Consider the following 21,472-nt stretch of genomic DNA (forward strand, 5'->3'; position numbering starts at 1 on the left):
TGTAAGTGGCTTTAATATTTGTGTGTTTCTTAAATGAAACAAAAACAGGAAATCCTTAATAGTATAATAGAGGCTCGATGCAAGAAATTTATGCAAGAGTAGGCCTTCCTACCCACAGCTGCCAGCACAGACTTTCCTCTGTCTAGAACCCTGATTACCCCTAGGACCCAGGCTTTCCTTGATGCTCTGGCTTCGTCCAGAAGGATGTCCGGTCTAATTAGCATATTATACATTTATAACTATACACTAGAGGCCCAGTGCATGAAAACTCATGCACTGGAGCAGGGGGCGGGGGGTCCTTCAGCCCAGTCCGCCCCCTCTCACAGTCTAGGAGCCCTCAGAAACAGGAAGCGACCCAAAGATTAGGGGAAGGTGACACCCCATCACAATTCTGCTGCTGCCACTCCTGGCAGTGCAAGCCTCGGCTGGCCCTGGCTACCTGAGCCTCAGGTGGCCCTGGATGGCTGGGGAGCTGCCATCCAAGACTTTCCTGTACCTCAGGCTGGCTTTGGGTGGCTGGGGAGCTGAGGGGTTTGGGGGACTCTGGAAGCAGGTGGCCAGCAAAGCTGAGGGGACTGGATGCCAACATCTTGTGTCTATGGGTGCCGCCATATTTGAGGGTGGAGCAGTCAATTAACATATTCCCTCCTTATTGGCTATGGGCACTGCCATCTTTGTGGTGGTGTGAGGGTAAATTAGCATATTGCACGTTTATTAGATAGGATTATACATTTTATGAAAGAAAACTTCCATGGAACTTGTTAGAATCCAAGAACTCAGACAGAAAATCTTTGGCTTTAATTTAAACTTTGTGATTTAACACACTTATATATGCTTTAGATTTAAATAGAATATTCATGTAGTGACTACATTATGTTTCATAATTTCCTTATTTGACCATTTTTACATAAAAATATTTATAGGCCTTAAGAAGAGGACTTCTAACACTTGGTCATGAATAATGCTACAAGCTTTCCGACCAATTCCTTAGAGCTATAAATTTAAGTACTTTGCTAACAATAGGATTGTGTGTTATTTCAAAACAAGGAAAGCAAGTGGAATTTACCACATATCCATCAGCATTATGGTTTCTGGAAAATGGATAGAAGGCCCCAAGTTGCATCCATCTTCTACAGAGCTCTTCCGTGGTATCCACCACAAATCCACAGATATCTGCTCCAACCTAGACAACAAATATATCCATTATTTGTCATGTAAAAATTCTCAAATATGCCCAGAATAACACACGTTTGGCCTCAGTGGATTAATTTGCATGAGTTATAATCATGCTGTCCTACTGTCTTCATATATTCTCCTTTAACCAAGTTTCTGTATTTTGCATTTTTACTACACATTTGCCTCTAATTGCATTATTCTTTTTGTTCATTGTATCTTTTTACTTCTATTTTTAATTTAAATTTTATTTCCTTCTTTGTCTCTCTATGCATTCACTTTTAACATTCATTCCTGGTTAATATTTATTAACTGGACACTAAAAGAAACAACTAATCTCAAAATACATTCTACCATTCGTTATGTTTTCTTTTTTTCTGAGCGAAGCACACCAAAGATGGATCTTTTTTTTATTAAAATGTTTAGTTTTCTTTGTATTTGGCTTGTTATTCTTTTTCCCCTTCTAGAGACTTTGCTTTTATTACACTAACAATTTTTCTTTCATTACCTATATCTTTCTTTAAGCTTATTTTGTTTTGATTCTTTCATTTTCTTAATTTATGCACTTCAGTTAATATTCAGCCTTTTCCAAAAATTTATCTATTGTTGAAAGTATTACAGATCCCCCCTTTTTCCCCCCATTGACCCCTTTCACCCCCCACTCCCACTCCCAGACCTTCACCACACTATTGTCTGTGTCCATGGACTATGCATATATACATACAAGTTCCCTGGTTAATCTCTCCCCTTTCCCCCCTCATCCCAGCCTTCCCTCTGCAATTCATCAGTTTATGGTATTCCATGCTTCTATGTCTCTGGATTTATTTTGTTCATTTGATTCCACATAGAGGAATCTAACTGGCTTATTTCACTTAGTGTAATACTCTCCAAGTTCATATATGCTGTCTCAAAGGGTAAGAGATCTTTCCTTTTTATAGTTGCATAGTATTTCCTGGTGTAAATGTACCAAAGCTTTTTTATCCACTCATTTGCTGATGGGCACTTGGGGTATTTCCAGATCTTAGCTATTATAAATTATGCTGCTATGATCATAGGGGTGAGTATATTCTTTCTGATTGGTATTTTTTATTTCTTAGAATATATTCCTAGAAGTAGGATCACTGGGTCAAATGATAGTTCCATTTTTAATTTTTTAAGGAAACTCCATACTGTTTTCCAAAGTGGCTGCATCAGTCTGTGTTCCACCAGCAGTGTATTAGGGTTCCCTTTTCTCCACGTCTTCGCCAGCACTTGTTTGTTGACATGTTTTTGACAGCCATTCTGCCAGATGTGTGAGATGATACCTCTTTGTTGTTTTGATTTGCATCTCTCAGATGATTAATGACTTTGAGAATATTTTCATGTTTCTTGGACTTTAGTATGTTCACTTTGGAGAAGTATCTATTATTCAACTTTTTTTTTATTTTTTTTTTTTTTTAGTCTAAGCATTTAATTCTATATGTTTTTACTCTAAATGTCAACTTAGCTAAATTCTACCATTATGATATAACTACAATTATTAGCATTCAAATTTTGTGTTTCTCTCCATTTTTCTTAATTTTATTTTTGATTCATAAATAATTTGATAATTTTTTTTTTAAATTTCTAAAATCAAGATTCTGTGTGTGCTTGTGGTATTTTTATTTATTTATTATTTGATAGGTTCTTTGTTTTATTATGTTCAGTGCATATAAAAGAAAAAGTAAATTAATCCTATACTATCCTAATGTATTTTTGCATTTATTTTGTTGTGTAGTAGACTTTTTTTAGTGTATGAACAAACATTATATACTTTTTTGTTTAACATAAAGAGACTTACAAAATGTTTTATGTTTAGAATTCTTAGTATACATTTTCTCTGCTTTAATATTTTTTAAATCTGTCTTCATCTTTTTTTTAAATAGAGAGAAAAGTTTTACTTTTTAACCAGAACTAACAATCAAGTATTTTAATATATTCAGCCTTAAATTTATTATTTAAACTTTGATATGCGTTATATTGGTATTTGTTTCATGAGTTTATGTTGATTTGACTGAATTTTGTTTATTCCATGTTCCTGAATGTTACAGACATTACCTATATCCCTATTTTCTCATAAATTTTCTAAAACTAAAGGTTTCATTTTCTGTAACATACTTTTAAGCATTGTAGTGAAAATCATCAAGATAATAACATCACAAAATTAAGTGTAATTCACAGCTTTGATGGATAGCATTGTATGAAACTGCTTACCAGCGGCATTCCAAACATGCCGAACTCCAGCATGCCCGTGATGGACCATTCCATTTGTTCCCATGAAGCCGTGTTATCTCCTAACCAATGTGCAGCATGGACTCCAGTTCCAGCAAAAGTTGACCGGGTCAGAATAAAGCTTCTCTTATTAGGAAAAACTTTTTGTACCGCTCTGAAAATAAATCCAATCATTAAATAAGATTTTGCCCTAGCTGGTTTGGCTCAGCGGATAGAGAGTCTGCCTGAGGGTTGGAGGGTCCCAGGTTCTATTCCTGTCAAAGGCACATGAACAGGGTTGCATGCTCGATCCCCAGTAGGAGGTATGGAGGAGGGAGCTGATCAGTGATTCTCTCTCACCATGACTGTTTCTCTCTCTCTCCTTCCCTTCCTCTCTGAAATCTATAAAAATATATTTTAAATACCAAGATAAATAAGATTTTTAAAAATAATACTGATATTTGAAATTCTAAAGTCTCAAATATATGTATTACATACAGTTCCTAGAGCCACACCATAATATTTGCAACTATTTTATCAATGTTTATTCCAGTTTTATATTTAGTTATCAATACTACTTAAATACACTCTGATCAAATACAGACAAAAATATTCTAGAAATGATTCAGATTTGAATGACTTCTTTACCAAATTAAATAAACATGTGCTTTTTTTATCCACTCAACATTTGTTTTTAAAATATATGGTTTAAAATAATTAAAAATTTTTAATATGAAATGTATAAACCTAAACTTTAACTCAATACATATTTTTGTGTTACAGTGGTTTTAATTATATATTGTTTGCTTTTTCAAATAATAGCAAACAATGTTGGGATAAAATGTACATATTTGAGAAGTATCTTATTTTGTTTGTTTCTAGAAGTTCACCATTCACAACTACTAGCATTATTTATCTTGCTCTAACTGGTTTGGCTCAGTGGATAGAGCATTGGCCTGCGGACTGAAAGATCCCAGGTTTGAATCCAGTCAAGGGCATGTACCTTGGTTGCAGGCACATCCCCAGTAGAAGGTATGCAGGAGGCAGCTGATCAATGATACTCTCTCATCATTGTTTTGAACTTTCTATCCCTCCCCCTTCCTCTCTATAAAAAATCAATAAAATATATTTTTATAAAATAAAGCTGAATTATAGTTATTTAATTATTTAAAAATTAAAAATTGTCTTGGCCTGTGTTTTCAGTGGTTAGTGTTGGCCTAGAGACCAAAGAATTGTGGGTTTGACTCCTGGTCAAGGGCACATACCTATGTGGTCACAGGCTTGATACTCAGCCTCAGTCAGGATGCCAGTGGGAGGCAACCGATTGATGTTTCTCTTTTACATATATGTTTTGGTATATGTGATTTGAGAGAGAGAGGAAGTGAGAGGGATAGAGAGACAAAAACATGCATGAGAGAGAAATATCAATTAGCTGCCCCCTAATCTTCCCCTACTGGGAATTTAACCCACGACCAAGGCATGCGCCCTGGCTGGGAATAGAAGCAGTGACCTCTTGGTTCATAGGTCGATGCTCAATGGAAAAAATATCCTCAGGTGAGGATTAAAAAAAAAAAAATTAAAACTTTGTTGAAACTAAGATCTAGTTTTTATTCACTGTCACATTATAGGTCTTTATACAATGCTTGAAAAATAGTTAGCAATAAGGAGAAGGTGTCCCTTCCTTCATTTTGTATCATGTTCTTTTTTACACAAAAGTAGCACCCTATATTAGAAAATTGCTTTTTAAAAATTACTATATAAAAATTACAATTTAATGAAAAACGCTGGTTTTGAAAAATAGACTTGTTCTAGAAGAGCCATCCTTCCAGGCCAATTGTGAAGTTTATGCTTAGAACACAGTTATATTCAGAGAAGCAAACTCAATCAAAACTTTGAAGGGAATTTAAGTCTAAAATAAAAGCGAATCACTCTTAAATACATACACCATATTATTCTTGAGAACTAAGTTCCAAATTCATGAATAATTCTAAAAGAACTGATGCTTTTAAAAAATATATATTTTATTGACTTTTTTACAGAGAGGAAGGGAGAGAGATAGAGAGCTAGAAACATCAATGAGAGAGAAATATCGACCAGCTGCCTCCTGCACACCCCCCACCGGGGATGTGCCCACAACCAATGTACATGCCGTTGACCGGAATTGAACCTGGGACCCTTCAGTCCGCAGACGGACGCTCTACCACTGAGCCAAACTGGCTTCGGCGAACTAATGCTCTTAATATATTAATTTCTCTATCAAGAAAATATTATTTTTCTTGCATTTGTGCTATTTTCCAATTCCATTAGTAAATTATCAAATATACTCTAGACAATAAATAGGAAAGGAATTTCTGAATGAAACTGCACTCACTTCTCTGTAGCTATAGCCATGCTGTATCCGTAGAGGCTGTGAACATCGTACTCTTTCCCCCAGGTCTGCACAGCGTCCATGCAAATTGTTTTGGAATACATGAGTTTGTCAAGAATATCTAGGAGAAAATATATAAGGAATGTCTCCTATCAAGTTTTTGCTATTTTAAATTCTATAATAAAATATTTTTTGTTATTTTAACCTTTATAATTCTTAAATGATATGCAATGCCATATTAATTCAAAAAGAATAAAAATGAGAATTTAATTTCCAAATAGGTCTCCACATTCCGCTCTTGATTAAATATTAAATTTGCACTTTCACTAACATTCTGCTTCCTAACTACAATAGTAAATAAATTCAATGGGAAAGTAACCTTTAACATATATGTATAGAAATATATACATTTAAATCAAGTATCTATTTGAAAGCTTTATAGTGTAATCATTAACTTAAATATGATCTAATTTTATACATGTAGACTTGTCACACAATTACAGACCATTCAAATTTTTTTATTGTACTTTCATTTGCTGGCATATATGATGTTCCAATAATTATTGTCACCTTTCTTCAGATGTCCTTGTAGCTATTTATTCCACTAAGAGCACATTTTTTTTTCCTTTGGTTATTTATTTTACCCACATTAAGTGATTAGAAAAAAGCATTTTTAGAATATATGAGATATAACTATTCTCATTAGGCATATTCTGATAACTGCACAGACTTATAGTAAAATGCTCCAAAAAAAATCAGTCACTTCAATTATGATTTCAAACAAATTTTTTTGTTTCTTTTCATTAATTACTTAATCACCAGCAAATAAAAATAAGTCATCATGTTATATCAAATTTTAAAATCATTCTCCTTTCCTTAGGCATACATATTGTGGCCAAAAGTAAAACAAACAAAAATATTAATTTCAGGGTCCCAAAAATTTACCAAACTTTGCGATTTAGAAATATATATGCTAGAATTTACCAGTTGACAGTTAATGTTGAGTAGATAAACAAATGAAATTTACCAGGAGTAAAAGGTGGATAATTCCATTGGTTGTCATTACATCCTTTTGTTGAACCTTGAACAAAGCTGGAAACTTCATTCATGTCCTAAATGGATATAAATTGAAGAGCAACAGACTTGAAGTATTAATAAATCGTATAAACAAGTTATTTGCGTTTTTTTTTTTTTTTAAATCTAAAGCACACATATTATTTTGCTTTTAGGAAATAAATATGTTTCCAAACTAAAGACAAATTTGCTTATCTATATTCACTACTTGGTTCTACCTTGGGTCAAAACTGAGAAAAATAATATTATTTGCTTTTGAGTGAATGTAGATAACAAATAGCAGAGGTATCTTTGATTGAGGAATTGTATATGAGCAAAATGTAGTTCATTTACCTAGTGTTAACTTTACATATAAAATATTAAATACAAGTACTAAGCAACTGCCTTTTCTAAATCATTGTATCACTCTTTTCACTGCGAATCTATCATTTATTTTTTAGTATATAATTCATTCTATCAGGAAAAAAATGATGTGAAGAAAATTAAGAAATTAAAAACAACAACAATATAATAGCAGTATTTGGCAATCATTCCAGTAAAAACTTCCAACTCTTTATACATAGTATAATTAACTCAGTGATATTAGTGAGGTTTGGAATCATTCTCATTATTATGTTATGTTGTTATAGTTTAAGCATTAGTCAAAATGCTTCTATGTTAGCATCAGAACAGCTCTGCCTTTTCAGATGCTCTTCCTCCTCCCAATCTCTGTCTCTTTGGAGTTGAATCAGACATTTCAGTCTTGAATGGTTGCAGGAAATGGAGTATTCTCTCTTTCCACAGTACTGCCATCTCCTCTCTCCCTATTCTTAAAATGCCATTTATACTTCTAACTCCATTCTAATAAACTCAGATTGTTTCCTAAGCAAGTAAGGAAAGGGAATGAAGAAACTTGTAATTTAAATTAAATAATACAATTGAAATTAGCACTATAATTGAAAACAAAACTCAAGAGCAGAATGCATTTTTTTTGTTTTGTTTTGTTATTTCTACCAGGAGCTGGGTATTATTATCATGATCTCACAGATTTTTTGTCTAATAACTAAAGCTTCTCCATCTCACCTATTACTGTCTTCGAAATCCTGATGATTATGCTTAACCTGTTACTCAATTTCATGTTGTCAGCGGAAAACATAGTTTTCCTACCTTCATATGACCCACAAAATACCTGATATATTGTTGGTGCAAGATAAAGACTTGTTATCTAGCAAATTGTTTAAATTAATAAATAAATGATTAACTAAAATAATGATTGAGTGAGTATTAAAGATTTTAAATAGAAATATTATGAACCTAAACAGCCAAAAAAAAGACAGCTATCCCCAGAAATCTCATTATGTCTCCTTCCAAAATTCTGGACTATTCCAATATCTTTGAACAAAATCCTCGATGTTTTTTCTGTGTTCAGCTTTATTGTATTTTTTTTCTGAAATATAGATTTTTAGGCTCACCAAATTGTTTCATTCACAAATTAAGCTATAATTTCCATAACCAAAAATACTAAATCATCTATTATCATACAGTATTATTCTATACCACAATCAAGCAGCATGCCATCAAAATCTACAGATAGAAAATATCATCCAAGGAAACTTTTAAACATTAGTGTTTTAATGTAATAAATATATAAGTTATCTAGGATTTTGTTTGCTGTTGTTATGTTGAGATAAAACACTTAACCTATAGCCAATTTTGACTTGTTGTATTTTATAACTTACTGAAGAATGTTTTTAAAGGGTAAGGGCTTATTTAGGTTCATATTATTGTAATTGCTTGACCACTGTAGACTTAATACATTTTTTGGAGTTGTACTAATATTGGATTATTCTCAAATCTTGTTAACTGTTTTTTCAAACAATAAGTTATTAGTCATAAAGATATACCTCAGTAATAGAAATGCAATGTCTTCTATAAAGTGTATTACTAAAGATTAACAAACTCTATACTTTCAGCTTTTAGTTTTTATTCTTGTCTAACTTATGAACATAACAAGTATAATATTTATACATTCTAAAAATATCATAAGACCTTTTAATTTTAAGTTCATACAATGTAAAATATATCTTGTCAACTTAATAATTATATAATAGGAAACTAATTATATTTTTTGTCCAAAATCACTGGCTTAAAATAGCTACTTACAATCCAAAGTCCATCATATTTCACTTCTTGATGGAAAATGCTACATTCATTTGCCCACCACTCTATGCACCTTGGATTAGTGAAATCAGGATATACTGATAATCCAGGCCACACCTAGAAGAATAGATCATTTATATATATACATACATTTTTAATATAAATAAATGAGAATCCAAACTAACTGAGTACAACAATAATTGGTAATAATGTTGTAACTCTTGCCCAATATATATTTACAATAATCTCAGGCCTACTTTAAAATGCACTTAACAGAAAGTAAATTAAAAAAAAGAAAGAGCAAGGACATGAAGCATTTACAAAAGGGAAAATAGAAGAAAATGGGATGGATGAGGTTATATTTTGACTGCAGCTTAATTTAATTCTTAGCATCTTAGTAGATTAGGTTAAAAACTAAAAATCATATAATATATTCATTGACTGATAAAAGAAAGTATATTATTAAGTCCAAAAGCAAATGCTTCCAAAAAATTCAAAGAAAAAACTATATATATATATATATATATATATATATATATATTTTTTTTTTTTTTTTTAATTTTTTTTTTTATTTTTTTTTTTCAGTTTAACAATTGCATGTGTGACACTTATGTGCTAGGCAATGGTTTAAGCATTTTTGTTATATTAACTCATTTATTCTTCACTAGCACTTTGGGGGACAGGTACTATTTTTATCATCATTTTATAGTTGAAGTAGGTACTATAATTAAACCCATTTTACCCGAAACTGGTTTGACTCAGTGGGTAGAGTGTCAGCCTGTGGACTGAAAGGTCCTGGGTTTGATTCCAGTCAAGGGCATGTACCTTGGTTGAGGGCACCTCCCCAGTAGGGGGTGTGCAAGAGGCAGCTGATAGATGTTTCTCTCTCATCGATGTTTCTAACTCTCTATCCCTCTCTCCTCCTCTCTGTAAAAAATCAATAATATATATATATATATATTTAAAATAAACCCATTTTATAAACAAGAGAAGTGATAAGCAGATAAGTTAAATGAGTTGTTCATGGTGATACCACTAATACATGACAGAGAATTTTAAACCAAGGCACTCTCATATAAAAGTCCATGGCATTAAACTCTACACCGACTATATTGCCTTTTATTTATTTATTTATTTTGCAGAGTCACTACTTAATAGCCTTTATTTTATTTATTCTTCATTGTTTAAAGTATTACAAATAGTAGTACATATGTCTCTTTTTTTTTCCAATTGACCTTCCAGAACAGAGAACCCAGAAATCAACTCAAGCCATTTTACTCAATTAATATTTGACATAGGAGGCAAGACTATAAAATGGAGTCAAGACTATATTGCTTTTTATGATTGATGTTTCTTTAAATTATTTCACTTATTACTTAAAATAATGACGTTGGGCCCTGACTGGTTTGGCTCAGTGGATAGAGCATTGGCCTGTGGACCGAAGGGTCCTGGGTTCAATTCTGGACATGTGCCTTGATTGCGGGCACATCCCTAGTAGGAGATGTGCAGAAGGCAGCTGATCAATGTTTCTCTCTCATTGATGTTTCTAACTCTCTATTCCTCTCCCTTCCTGTCCGTAAAAAATCAAGAAAATATATTTTTTTAAAATAAATAACAAAAAATAATGATGTTGGGCCAGATAAATTCAATTTCAAATAAATTTGGATAGATAATATTGTTTTATATGTAAATTATGTATTTACATGTAAAACATTGGATATGCATGGGTTATGTGATCCATGCATATCCAACAGAGCAGGTCTTAACAAAATGTATTACGTGACTTATTAATAAGCTTTGTAAGTAGGAAATTCACCTCCCTCAAATTCATTTTTTCACCTATAAATTAAGAAGCTTAATCATGGCTACCTCATTATTTTATTGTGAAGACTAAATGTAAACCATAAAACTTAGTACACAACATTAAGTATTCAACTTATATATGCATTCTTCCATAGGGAGGAAATTCAGTTTTATTTTCTGGTGGAGTATAGAATTAATTAAAGATTTGGAACAGAAATATTAACTTTGATAAGAGAGATAAAAAGTGATGGTTAAAATAGTCTTCAGTATTTTAGATAATGCGTTGATAAAGATTTTTTAATATAATTTCACAATTTATCCTGTTTTATTCTTTTGGCTAAATTACGGAAGTGGAATTTTCACGTCAATATACCTAGATATTATGGGGTTTTATATGTCTTATGAAGTTATCTCCAAAAGAATATTTATCCTTGTTAAAATTTTGCACTTTGGAGCTAGGCAGTATCCTAACTCTGCTCTTATTTGCTCTGTGATATTAGAAAAGTTACTTCACTTCTCTCAAATTCACGCTTTCACCTATAAATTAAGAATTCTAATAACCATCTCATTTAATTGAGAGGGTTAAATATAAACTATAAAACTTAATACACAACCTGTAAGTACTTAATTTATATATGCATTTTACATAAAGTTATCAGAATTTTGTTGTATAAATTATTTATCACATTTTTATCTTTAGTTTTAATTGTGTATAAGCACTGAACAGTATCTGTCTTATAGTCATTTCATTAGTTTTAGAGATGATTGGAATATTTACTCTGTCTGAAATATCTCTACACAATTAAAATATCAACCAAAGGACTTATATGCATGTATATGAGCCTAACCAATGGACACAGACAAAAGGGGAGTGAGGGCATGAGTGTGGGGATTGGGGGGCAATGGAGAAATTAGGACACATATATAATACCTTAATAAGTAAAAAATAAATTCATTAAAAATATATCAAATTTAGACTTGAAAGTGAATACACATATGTGTACACACACAAAACCTTTGTCACTGCACAAGAGAAAATCTGACCAACACAACTTTTATAATTATTATAACTTACCTCTCCGATAATAGTTGTAGTCTCATCTGACTCATTTACCCAAACTTTTTGTGCATTTCCCCTGTCATAGGTTTCATAGTTTCCTCCATTGGCACGCTTACTGATGGCGATCCCAGGGTCCTAACAATAGAAGAATTAGCAAAGATCACCAAGGGCAAAATATGTCTCTGGACATCAAGACTAAAATCATCTACACCCTAATTTTCCCTATTACTATGCACAGTAAAGAAGAAGAATAGGAAAAGGAGGATTCCTTTGGAACATGGCATGGGGAGAGAGCTCTGTGGATAGTTTGGATCACCAGAAATATCAATACAATCAAATGGGTCCTCGAGCACATTAAGCCTGAAAGGCCACTGATGGCAAACATGACAAAACTAAAGCTGTCCACCAGCCAGGACATCAGGGGAAGGCAGGGTTCTTCTGGAAAGACAATAATGCTGGGGAAAATAAGAGGCAGCCAGAAAAGAGGAAGAGCAATTATGATGTACATGGACTCCATAAAAGAAGCCAGGGCTTGCAATCGGCATGCGCCACAGGAGCTGAGCAGGGTTGTTGAGGAAAGGACTGTGTGGACATCAGTCATTCTTAGGGTTGTCAGAAGTCGGAGCTGATTCAGTAGCACATAACAGACACAATCATAGAAAAAAAAGAAATGATAGAAAATCTATTAACTGATGAAAGTGTAAATAGTAAAATTGTGTTAATAAATATTCAGTCATTACCAAGATGATGACATATTTCTGTCCATGATCATGCAAATCTTGAACAAATTCAGGGAGCCCGTTATAGGTAACTTTATCATAAGTAAAGTCCTTCTTGTCTTCCATATAGTCAATATCAGTGACCTGTGTATCCTAAAGATTAGCAGAGTATGTATCAATAAATAGTCCTGAAATAACTGTACAATACTTCAGCTTTTAAATCCAAAACACTTGTATTATAAAATTTTAAAAAAGGAAATGAACTTAGATCCCTTTTATTTCACTAAAAGATGCAATGATATTTATTGATAAAAGAAGTATTTCTGCCGAAACCGGTTTGGCTCAGTAGATAGAGCATCAGCCTGCAGACTGAAAGGTCCCAGGTTCGATTCCGGTCAAGGGCATGTACATTGGTTGTGGGCACATCCCTGGTAGGGGGTGTGCAGGAGGCAGCTGGTCAATGCATCTCTCTTATCGATGTTTCTAGCTCTCCATTCCTCTCCCTTCTTCTCTGTGAAAAATCAATAAAATATAAAAATAAAAAAATAAATAAAAAATATTTCTAATTCTAGATTATGAAAGCATTATGATTATTCACATTTGTTTCAGTGATAACTAAACATGCATCATTATATAATGTGATTAGTTGTATAAAAATCCTACAAATTACATAAACTATTACATTAAAAAGTATATAAGGTTTCAGAAATAAAGTCTACTTAAAAACTAAATATGATTTTGTCCACAGTTGAACATGTAATTTGTTATAGTATTATTTATTACCACCTCTCAAAATTTCACATAGGTCTGGGCATTATGTATGGTAATAAAATGTACTTTATCATTAAAAGGCAACTTAATAATCCATGTGCATCTATACAATTATCCTGACAATTTCCTACATTTATGATTATGTGACAATATTTAATGTGGTATATATTCCCAAATCACTTTATCTACTTACATATGGTATGCCAGCTTCCCGATTTCTTCTTACCACTTCTTTCAATACATCAAGTGATGTATAATTCCATTTACTCAGCTGGAATCCAAGGCTCCAATATGCTGGCATTGCCGGTCGACCAATGAGCTTAAAGTTAATAGACATTTAATAAATTAGTTCTATCTAATAAAGAGTATTAGAATCTAATACTACTATGCTTCTTACTCTATTATATCTCTAGCATTCATTTAAGTTTAATTACATATTTCAAAAAATATTTAAATTTTCCTACATGTCTTAGATATTCTATTACAATTCTGTTCTGAAACATTTAAAAATGGCTTTGTAACTTTTTTGTTTATTTTGTGTTGGAAGATTAGAAAGTTAGTGGTTAAAATAGCATTTGCAAATGTATATTTTGCACAGCATGTAAAATAAAAGAGGAGAATACATTAATAGCATCAAAGAGATATGAGAAAAAAGAAACTGTCCAACCACACTCTTACATCCTTTAGCAACAGAATGATTGAATGATTGACTAAATGAATGGTCATTATGGTAGAAAAAGATGTTTAAAAGTACATAATTTCTATTTTGTTGCATATCTTTCTTAGTTTTCAAATATATTAATAAAATATATGTTATACAAGGCTCCACTCAGTTATCTTATAAGGTGTTTATCTCATTCACAAGTAGGCCTTGGCTTCTCTTCCCAAGAGGCCGAAAGGAGACACTTCTTCCATTGCCTTGGTGGCCCAAGCAGGTTCATTGCATGCCCACAACAGTCTATCAGTGTCTTAATCACAATAATAGAGAACATGATTCTGCATGTGAAAATATGGGTGTAACGCATATTACTTCTTTTTCACTTAAACTATTAGGTTATATTAAGACAAATAATCTTATTTTGAAATAATGAATATTCTTTGGTTTTGGTGTGTGTGTGTGTGTATGTAATTTATCCATAATTTATCCTTTATATTAATACATATCTAAATACTACTATGTAAAATTTTTAAATACTAAAATTGGGCTATTGAATTCAATCAAGAATTAAATTTATTTTTATAATAATCTATAATAATAAAAGAAGAATATGCTAATAGACCAAATAGCCAAACAACCTTCCGGACATCATTCCGGACGTCCTTCTGGATGAAGCTGCGGTGGCAGGGGCTGAGGCAAAGGTAGTTGGGGAGATCAGGCAGGCAGGCTAACAGTTAAGGGTGATCAGGCAGGCAGGCTAACAGTTAGTGATGATCAGGCAGGCAGATGAGCAGTGAGGGGAATTTAGATAGTCAGGTGAGCAGTTAGGAGCCAGCGGTCCCAGATTGCAAGAGGGTGCAGGCTGGGCTGAGGGACTAACCCTCCCCCCCATGTAGGAATTTTGCACCAGGCCTATATATATATATATATGCCTAAGCGACCAAATGACCAGTTGCAATGACACACCCTGACCACCAGGGGGCAGACACTCAATGTGGGAGCTTCCCCCAGGCCATCAGTGTGTTCCCATAGCAGGAGCACCACTCAGCTGACCAAGGCTCACGGCTGGCAAGCACACCTGTGATGGCAGGACCCTTTCCTGCCTCTGCAGCAGCACTCCTGAGTCACGGCAGTAGGAGGTGCAATGGGTCTGGGATGAGTCGGAGCAGTATGGCACCCAGCCTGGGTTCACCTTCTCCCTAGACTCCTGTTGCTTCACATACTACTAAATCCTCGGGGGATGTTGGACTGCCAGATTCAGACTGATCCCTGCAGGCCAGCCAACATCCCCTCAGGGGTCCCAGATTGTGAGAGGGTGCAGGCCAGACTAAGGGACCCCATTGGTGCACAAATCCATGCACCGGGCCTGTAGTTAATCAAATGAAACCCTCAGAAACTGAGTATTTTAAACTCTATACAACTTAATGTTCCACAAAATTTCTTTGAAGATTTGGACATATGATTGAAGTGTCTTTGTGTGTGTGTTACAAATATGGCATAATGTATATTTCATAAAAGTATATAACATATTATATATTACATTAGATATTATTCATTTCATATGTACACATTTTCTTTAAAACATAAGACTATCTAGCTAGTCAAGTAAATTATGCTTTAAATTTTAACATATTGAGCCCACTAATTGGTCAGCTTGTACAAAGAGGAGAGTTAGTTTTCCTTCAAACAAGAAACAAGATTTCTTTTGTCACTCTCCACATAATTAGAGCCTCATTTAAATGCAGCCATGATGAGGAGTGCTGTGTTTTATACCAGTATTTTATGGTAGTGCTTCCATTCAAGTCTTTCCAACTCGACCCATGAAATGATGTAAGCAAGGGCACTGTTATATGTACAGTGCACTCATATGTCAAGCATGACTCAGTCTCTACTACTGCTTTACTCCACACGTAACAGACAACTATCCCAATGAATATTTCAACAACAAAAATGTCAAATTCCTTTAACAAAGATGCTGTCCCTTGTTTTGATGGTGTGCTAACCATATAGAAAATATGTATACAGGCTAGCCTAGCACTGTGTTTATGATTTCATATAATAGAGACTGTAACTTTGTGTTCTTCTCTGAAATTCACTCTCATAAACAGCTATTTGGGAATTGTTGGACATTTTAATTATTCAATTATGTATAATATTAGCTACTCTCATTTTAGGCTTTTGGATACTAATTAAAGATAGTTTTTTATAGCAATAATTTCTTCTTTGAGATTATCTTAGGAAAGGAAAATTGTTTGTCAAAATATAATTAATAAATCAATATTTTATTATATTTTATTGATTGACTTTAGATAGAGATTGGATGGGAGATAGAGAGAGAGAGACACAGGGAGAGAGAGAGAGAGAGAGAGAGAGAGAGAGAGAGAGAGAGAGAGAGAGAGAGAGAGAATTTGTTGTTTCACTTGTTGATACATTTATTGGTTGATTCTTGTATGTGTCTGATCAGAAATCAAACTCACAATCTTGGTATATCAGGACAACATTCTAACTAACTGAACTACTTGGCCAGGGCTCAATATAACAAGACTTTAAAAATAAGCATGTTTTATACATCTGATACCAATAAAAATGATTTATTTTTCCATGATAAACCAGAAAGTATATATGCCACAGGAGAACAATTATAAGGAAGAAACTCAAAATCAGGCTCAAGTAATGCCCTGTTTTCTCACCTCCCCAAGGTCCATTTTGGATTCAGTTACAAAAGGATATTATTTAATAAGTAAGCTTAGACGGTAACCTTAAAACATAAGACTTCAGAGTGTGTTTCAAAATCTGCCCTTTTAAATAAATCTCGGTGTCATAGCCAATTTTCTGAGAATTTACCTACTAGCCTTCCTCATAATTCGGTTGCCTCTAGAATTTTTATCATAGAGTTGCATAACCTATATATTCATTGCCTATTCTGAGGCTTAAAGATAGTTCCTCAGAACAAAATTCAACTCCTGAACTCAAATGCCTATAAGTAATACACAATTATATATCAGATAGATAGACATTAAAATATACATAGGTTTCAAAGTCCAGAAAACAAAACAAAACAAAACATAAAAACCACCTACTCATTACTGAGAAATGGTAAGATTGAAACACATAGTTACCTATCAGTCTCCAGATATCTTAAATAAAGTCATTTAAATATGGAGGCAAGTTAGATGGAAATATATTTATTTTAAAAATATTTTAAAATATAAACCTGAAACATACCTCTTGATACTGTTGAACTACTTGTTCTGGTGTATCACCTAGAAAGATGTAAAAGTCCAGAATGCCACCAGTAATTCTGTAAGTTATGATAGGAGTAGGCTGGATGAAAATCTCTACAACATAAAATTTGAGAAAGCATATGTAAATAGTGAAAAGGTTAAGAATGATAAAATAATTATAGCATCTACTTAAAGTGTTTTCCATTAACCACCTAATTTAAGCTGTTTTTAAATAATTATGAGGAAATAAGATACTTAAGACAGGAAAAATACATGGAAAAAGTGAAATGCTACCACGCATGAGGTTTATGAGAGGATATCCCAGGGGTTTCCTTGTAAAAACACTGGCAAAAGCTCCCCTAGAAATTTCATAGCAAGGAGCAGAAAACCGGTCCTTTTACAAGAAAAAGACTTATTTCTTAAATTGCTTTTCAAGTAGTTATTTCTAAGAAAAACATAAAATTTGATGGTTTTATATGTAAAAATAAAAATTGCCTGAATAGCCATCTAATATTACTGTATTGCCGAATTATTAATTTTGTGGCTTTTTATCATCATTAGTTTACCTATTAAATATAGGTATTGCACTCATAACATTAAAAAACAAAAAAATTTACATTACTTGAATTATGATAAAATTAAAAAAAATACTAGTTCTTCTTTCTCTCCCCATATAGACCTTGCTCTTTTTTATTAGCAGTGGTATGCTAACTTATCTATACAAATGAGGCGATGGAAATGGGAATATTCGTTTTCATGGGTGTGTTTCAATTTTGTTCTGAAGGGAAAGGAAAAATCCTGAATATCACAATGTAACGTATTTTTTTACTGGCATTCAAAAATTCAATGTCTCATTAAATACAAAACCTACTTATAATTTCACCTACTACACCACAAACAATAGAGTTTACGCTCACATGATATCTATTATTGGAATAAGGAGAGTAGTTAAAATATTTCAAGTTAAATCTCATTTAAATATATCATCAGATTACTCTTACCCATCGCGTTGCTGTTCATGAAGAAAACACCAAATGACTTTCCTGAAGTATCTTCAATGCACATGAAGAATGTTTGATGGCCATATAAATTATTATTATTCTATAAGACAAAATGTTGAAAAATTGAATTTTAAGTCTATTTAACACAAAAAGTTTATATATTTAAAATGGCTTTTAGAATTACACTTTTTTTCCTGTTATTTATCCCTTTTAGCTCTACGCCAATTTTTTCTACTAAAGTGTATGTGCAACGTGAAACTCTGCAGCACAAATCATCAAAATTATTTTAATTATCAACATATTAAGATAAAAATATATAAGATATACATTGTACTAGTAAGAAATTATTTGACTTGCCTTTGTTTTATTATGATTAAGTGAGTTTTAATAAACTACTCTTGATAGGGTATTGACATGTTAACCATTATGTTCATGTATACCCAAGGCACTGCAGAGAATTGCCAAATTATGTCCACTCTCATAGAACATTGGCAGTACATTTATTGAGAGCTAATGAATAGATAAAATGGAGGAGGCAAATATGTTTTAAATTTTAACATATTGAGCCCACTAATTGGTGAGAAATAAGAGTTTTCTTATTTCTTTTACCTTCTGAAGTGAAAGAAATAAGAGTTATTGACTGATTGAATATGGAGGTTCAAAGGAAAGAAAGCATTTAAAATAGCTACGAGGTAGTAAGCCCTGTGTTTATTACAGATATGATACTGTAAACAAACATTGGTAGAATTTGTTAGTCATCCAGTGAGGTTTTTTAAAAACAAATTTACTTATTCATTTTTCAGAATAAAATAGTTAGCATTGGCATTTAAAGAGTTGATAAAATTTGCCTGGCTGGTGTGGCTAAGGGGTTGATCATCAGTCTATGAACCAAGAGAACACAGTTCAATTCTTGGCTGGGGCACATCTTTAGGTTGTGGGCTTGATCCCTTGTGTGGGATGTGCAGGAGATAGTCAATCAATAATGTTTCATCCTTGATGTTTCTATATTTTTAAAGTTGCTATAATTTGATTCAAAACAATCATGAATTACTAAAAAAAAAAAAATTTTTTTTAATTAAATGATGTGTTCTTTGTCCTGAAGAATCTCATATTCTGCAAGTATATTCTAGTAGTATATGCACAAATAATACACTGTAATGATTGGTATACTAAAATATGAATAAAGGGTTAGAAAGTAAATATTAATTCTGCATAAAAGAGTTTGGGAGAAATTGCTATGAGGTGAAACTTTAAATGAGCCCTCAATGACTTTGAATACATGATAAAGAACTTTAGGTTTCAGTATTTACAGAAAGAACCAACTCCTTGGGCAAATATGTGAACTTATAGAAGGTTATAATATGTTATGGAAGAGAATAAAGTAGGCATAAATGCCCAACACAATCTCCAATAGATAGGCACACATTATATCACACAAAACCATGTATAACATGCTAAGAGTTTAAAATTATTTTTAATACAATGTTAGGTTTAAGTACAAGAGTGACCAAAAAGGAAATGATAAAATATGAAAATTAAAAGAAAACATTCATAAACTAGAAATTCCTATTTAAACATACATAAAATATATGAGTCACTTATTGATATAATTTAGGACTTAGTTATCAATTCTTGCCCTTATAATAAATAAACTTCTGGATTAAGTAACACTGGAGGTTTTCAAAGAGGCTTCAAGTTCCATCTGCTTCAATATAGTGATTTTATTTATGATAAGAAAGATAGTTCCTTACATCACCAGGAAGTTGATCCCGGGTAAAAATTGGCCAAGTTTTCCAATTCAAATCATGACGGAATCTCTTGTGAATATGTTCCCCAAAACCGTAAAAATATTCACTGGGAAGCCTGGTTGAGATCTGGAGATACTGGTCAGAATATACCAAGGGACCAACGCTGGTGTCAAACCTATACCATGAAAGAGGAAATACATGATCTAGAAATATTAAAAAAAAAAAAATACTCTACTAGATATAGGTTTATGCTATTTTCCAGAACGTTTCATTTTGAATATATCTCTTGTTAACCTTGGTAACTTCTGAGGAGACACATCAATTATACCATAAGCAGAACTTGTTAATTCCATCAACACAATTTGATTCATTATCACCAATATATTCCTTCACATGCATTCTCTCCTTTAATCACAATCCTAAAGCACAACTACCTTTATCAATCCCATTCACAAAGGACAGAATTAGGAAAATGAATTCATGTTTTCTAAAGTGATAACCTCATAGGCAGCAGAGCCAGATTTCAAATCCAGTTCTGCCTGGTTCCAGAGCAGAGGCAGGCTTCCTACCTCTAACATATATGCTAAAATTGAGTTCAAAATCATTATTTTGAAAAAGAAAAAAGGTTATATATTTTTATGGATATCAAATATATACTATGAGATGTGAAATAACATTTAATATTTTTTGTGATTTAACATAAAGGTAATTGCAAATTATAAAAATAATAGAGGCCCGATGCATGAAAATTCATGCACTAGAAGGGGGGGGGGGGTGGTCCCTCAGCTTGGCCTGCCCCCTCTCACAGTCTGGGAGTGCTCAGGTGTGGGAGATTGACCCAGTGATCAGGGGAAGGCAATGCCCCCATCACACCTCTGCTGCTGCCACTGCCGGCAGCACAAGCCTCAGTTGGCCCTGATTATCAGAGTCTTGGGCAGCCCTGGGAGGCTGGGCTAAGTGGACTGGGGTACTCTGGAGATAGGTGTCCTGGTGAGGCTGAGGAGACTGGGCACTGCCATCTTGTGGTTGTGGGCAATGCCATCTTTGAGGGCATGGCGGTCAGTTTGCATATTCCCTCCTTATTGGCTGTGGGCACTGCCATCATTGTGAGGGTGTGATGGCCAATTAGCATATCTCCTCTTTATTAGATAGGATATTGAAGAGAGGCAATTGTGGAGACTTAATCGTGACTGATTAACTCACCTTTCTTAGAGATGCAAAAGAATTTACCTGAAAAATTACTAAATTCTCTCTCAAATATTCCTCACACTACATTCATAATGAAGGCATTCAATGTTATATTAAATTTAATATCCATACATAAGAAAAGACCTTTAACATTACTATAAAAATTAGCCTCTCTCTGAATAGGAGCTAGTTGATCCTATAAATTGACAACAGACTTAAGGTAAATAATAGGGAAAGGACACGATAGGGGTTCTACGTATGTGAAAATATAGGCAAGGCTAACATGTGTCATTGATGCTGTCCATCTTCAACTGTGG

At 33.2% G+C, this 21,472-nt stretch overlaps 1 protein-coding gene across 1 annotated transcript in view; it reads right to left on the reverse strand.

Moving 5' to 3' along the window:
- SI (sucrase-isomaltase) overlaps window positions 1-21,472 on the reverse strand; it is an 86,789-nt gene that overhangs the window by 54,350 nt on the left and 10,967 nt on the right. Inside the window, exons 7-17 of the mRNA XM_036445860.2 lie at window positions 19,971-20,142; window positions 18,220-18,319; window positions 17,220-17,332; window positions 13,530-13,655; window positions 12,587-12,718; window positions 11,862-11,981; window positions 8,987-9,100; window positions 6,798-6,882; window positions 5,774-5,891; window positions 3,406-3,577; window positions 1,067-1,183 (exon numbers count right to left, since the gene is read on the reverse strand). Coding sequence (XP_036301753.1) covers window positions 1,067-1,183; window positions 3,406-3,577; window positions 5,774-5,891; window positions 6,798-6,882; window positions 8,987-9,100; window positions 11,862-11,981; window positions 12,587-12,718; window positions 13,530-13,655; window positions 17,220-17,332; window positions 18,220-18,319; window positions 19,971-20,142 — 1,369 coding nt within the window. The remainder of the gene's footprint in view (window positions 1-1,066; window positions 1,184-3,405; window positions 3,578-5,773; window positions 5,892-6,797; window positions 6,883-8,986; window positions 9,101-11,861; window positions 11,982-12,586; window positions 12,719-13,529; window positions 13,656-17,219; window positions 17,333-18,219; window positions 18,320-19,970; window positions 20,143-21,472) is intronic.

Source organism: Pipistrellus kuhlii, unplaced genomic scaffold (genome assembly GCF_014108245.1).
Source record: "Pipistrellus kuhlii isolate mPipKuh1 unplaced genomic scaffold, mPipKuh1.p scaffold_m20_p_2, whole genome shotgun sequence".
NCBI lineage: Eukaryota > Metazoa > Chordata > Mammalia > Chiroptera > Vespertilionidae > Pipistrellus > Pipistrellus kuhlii.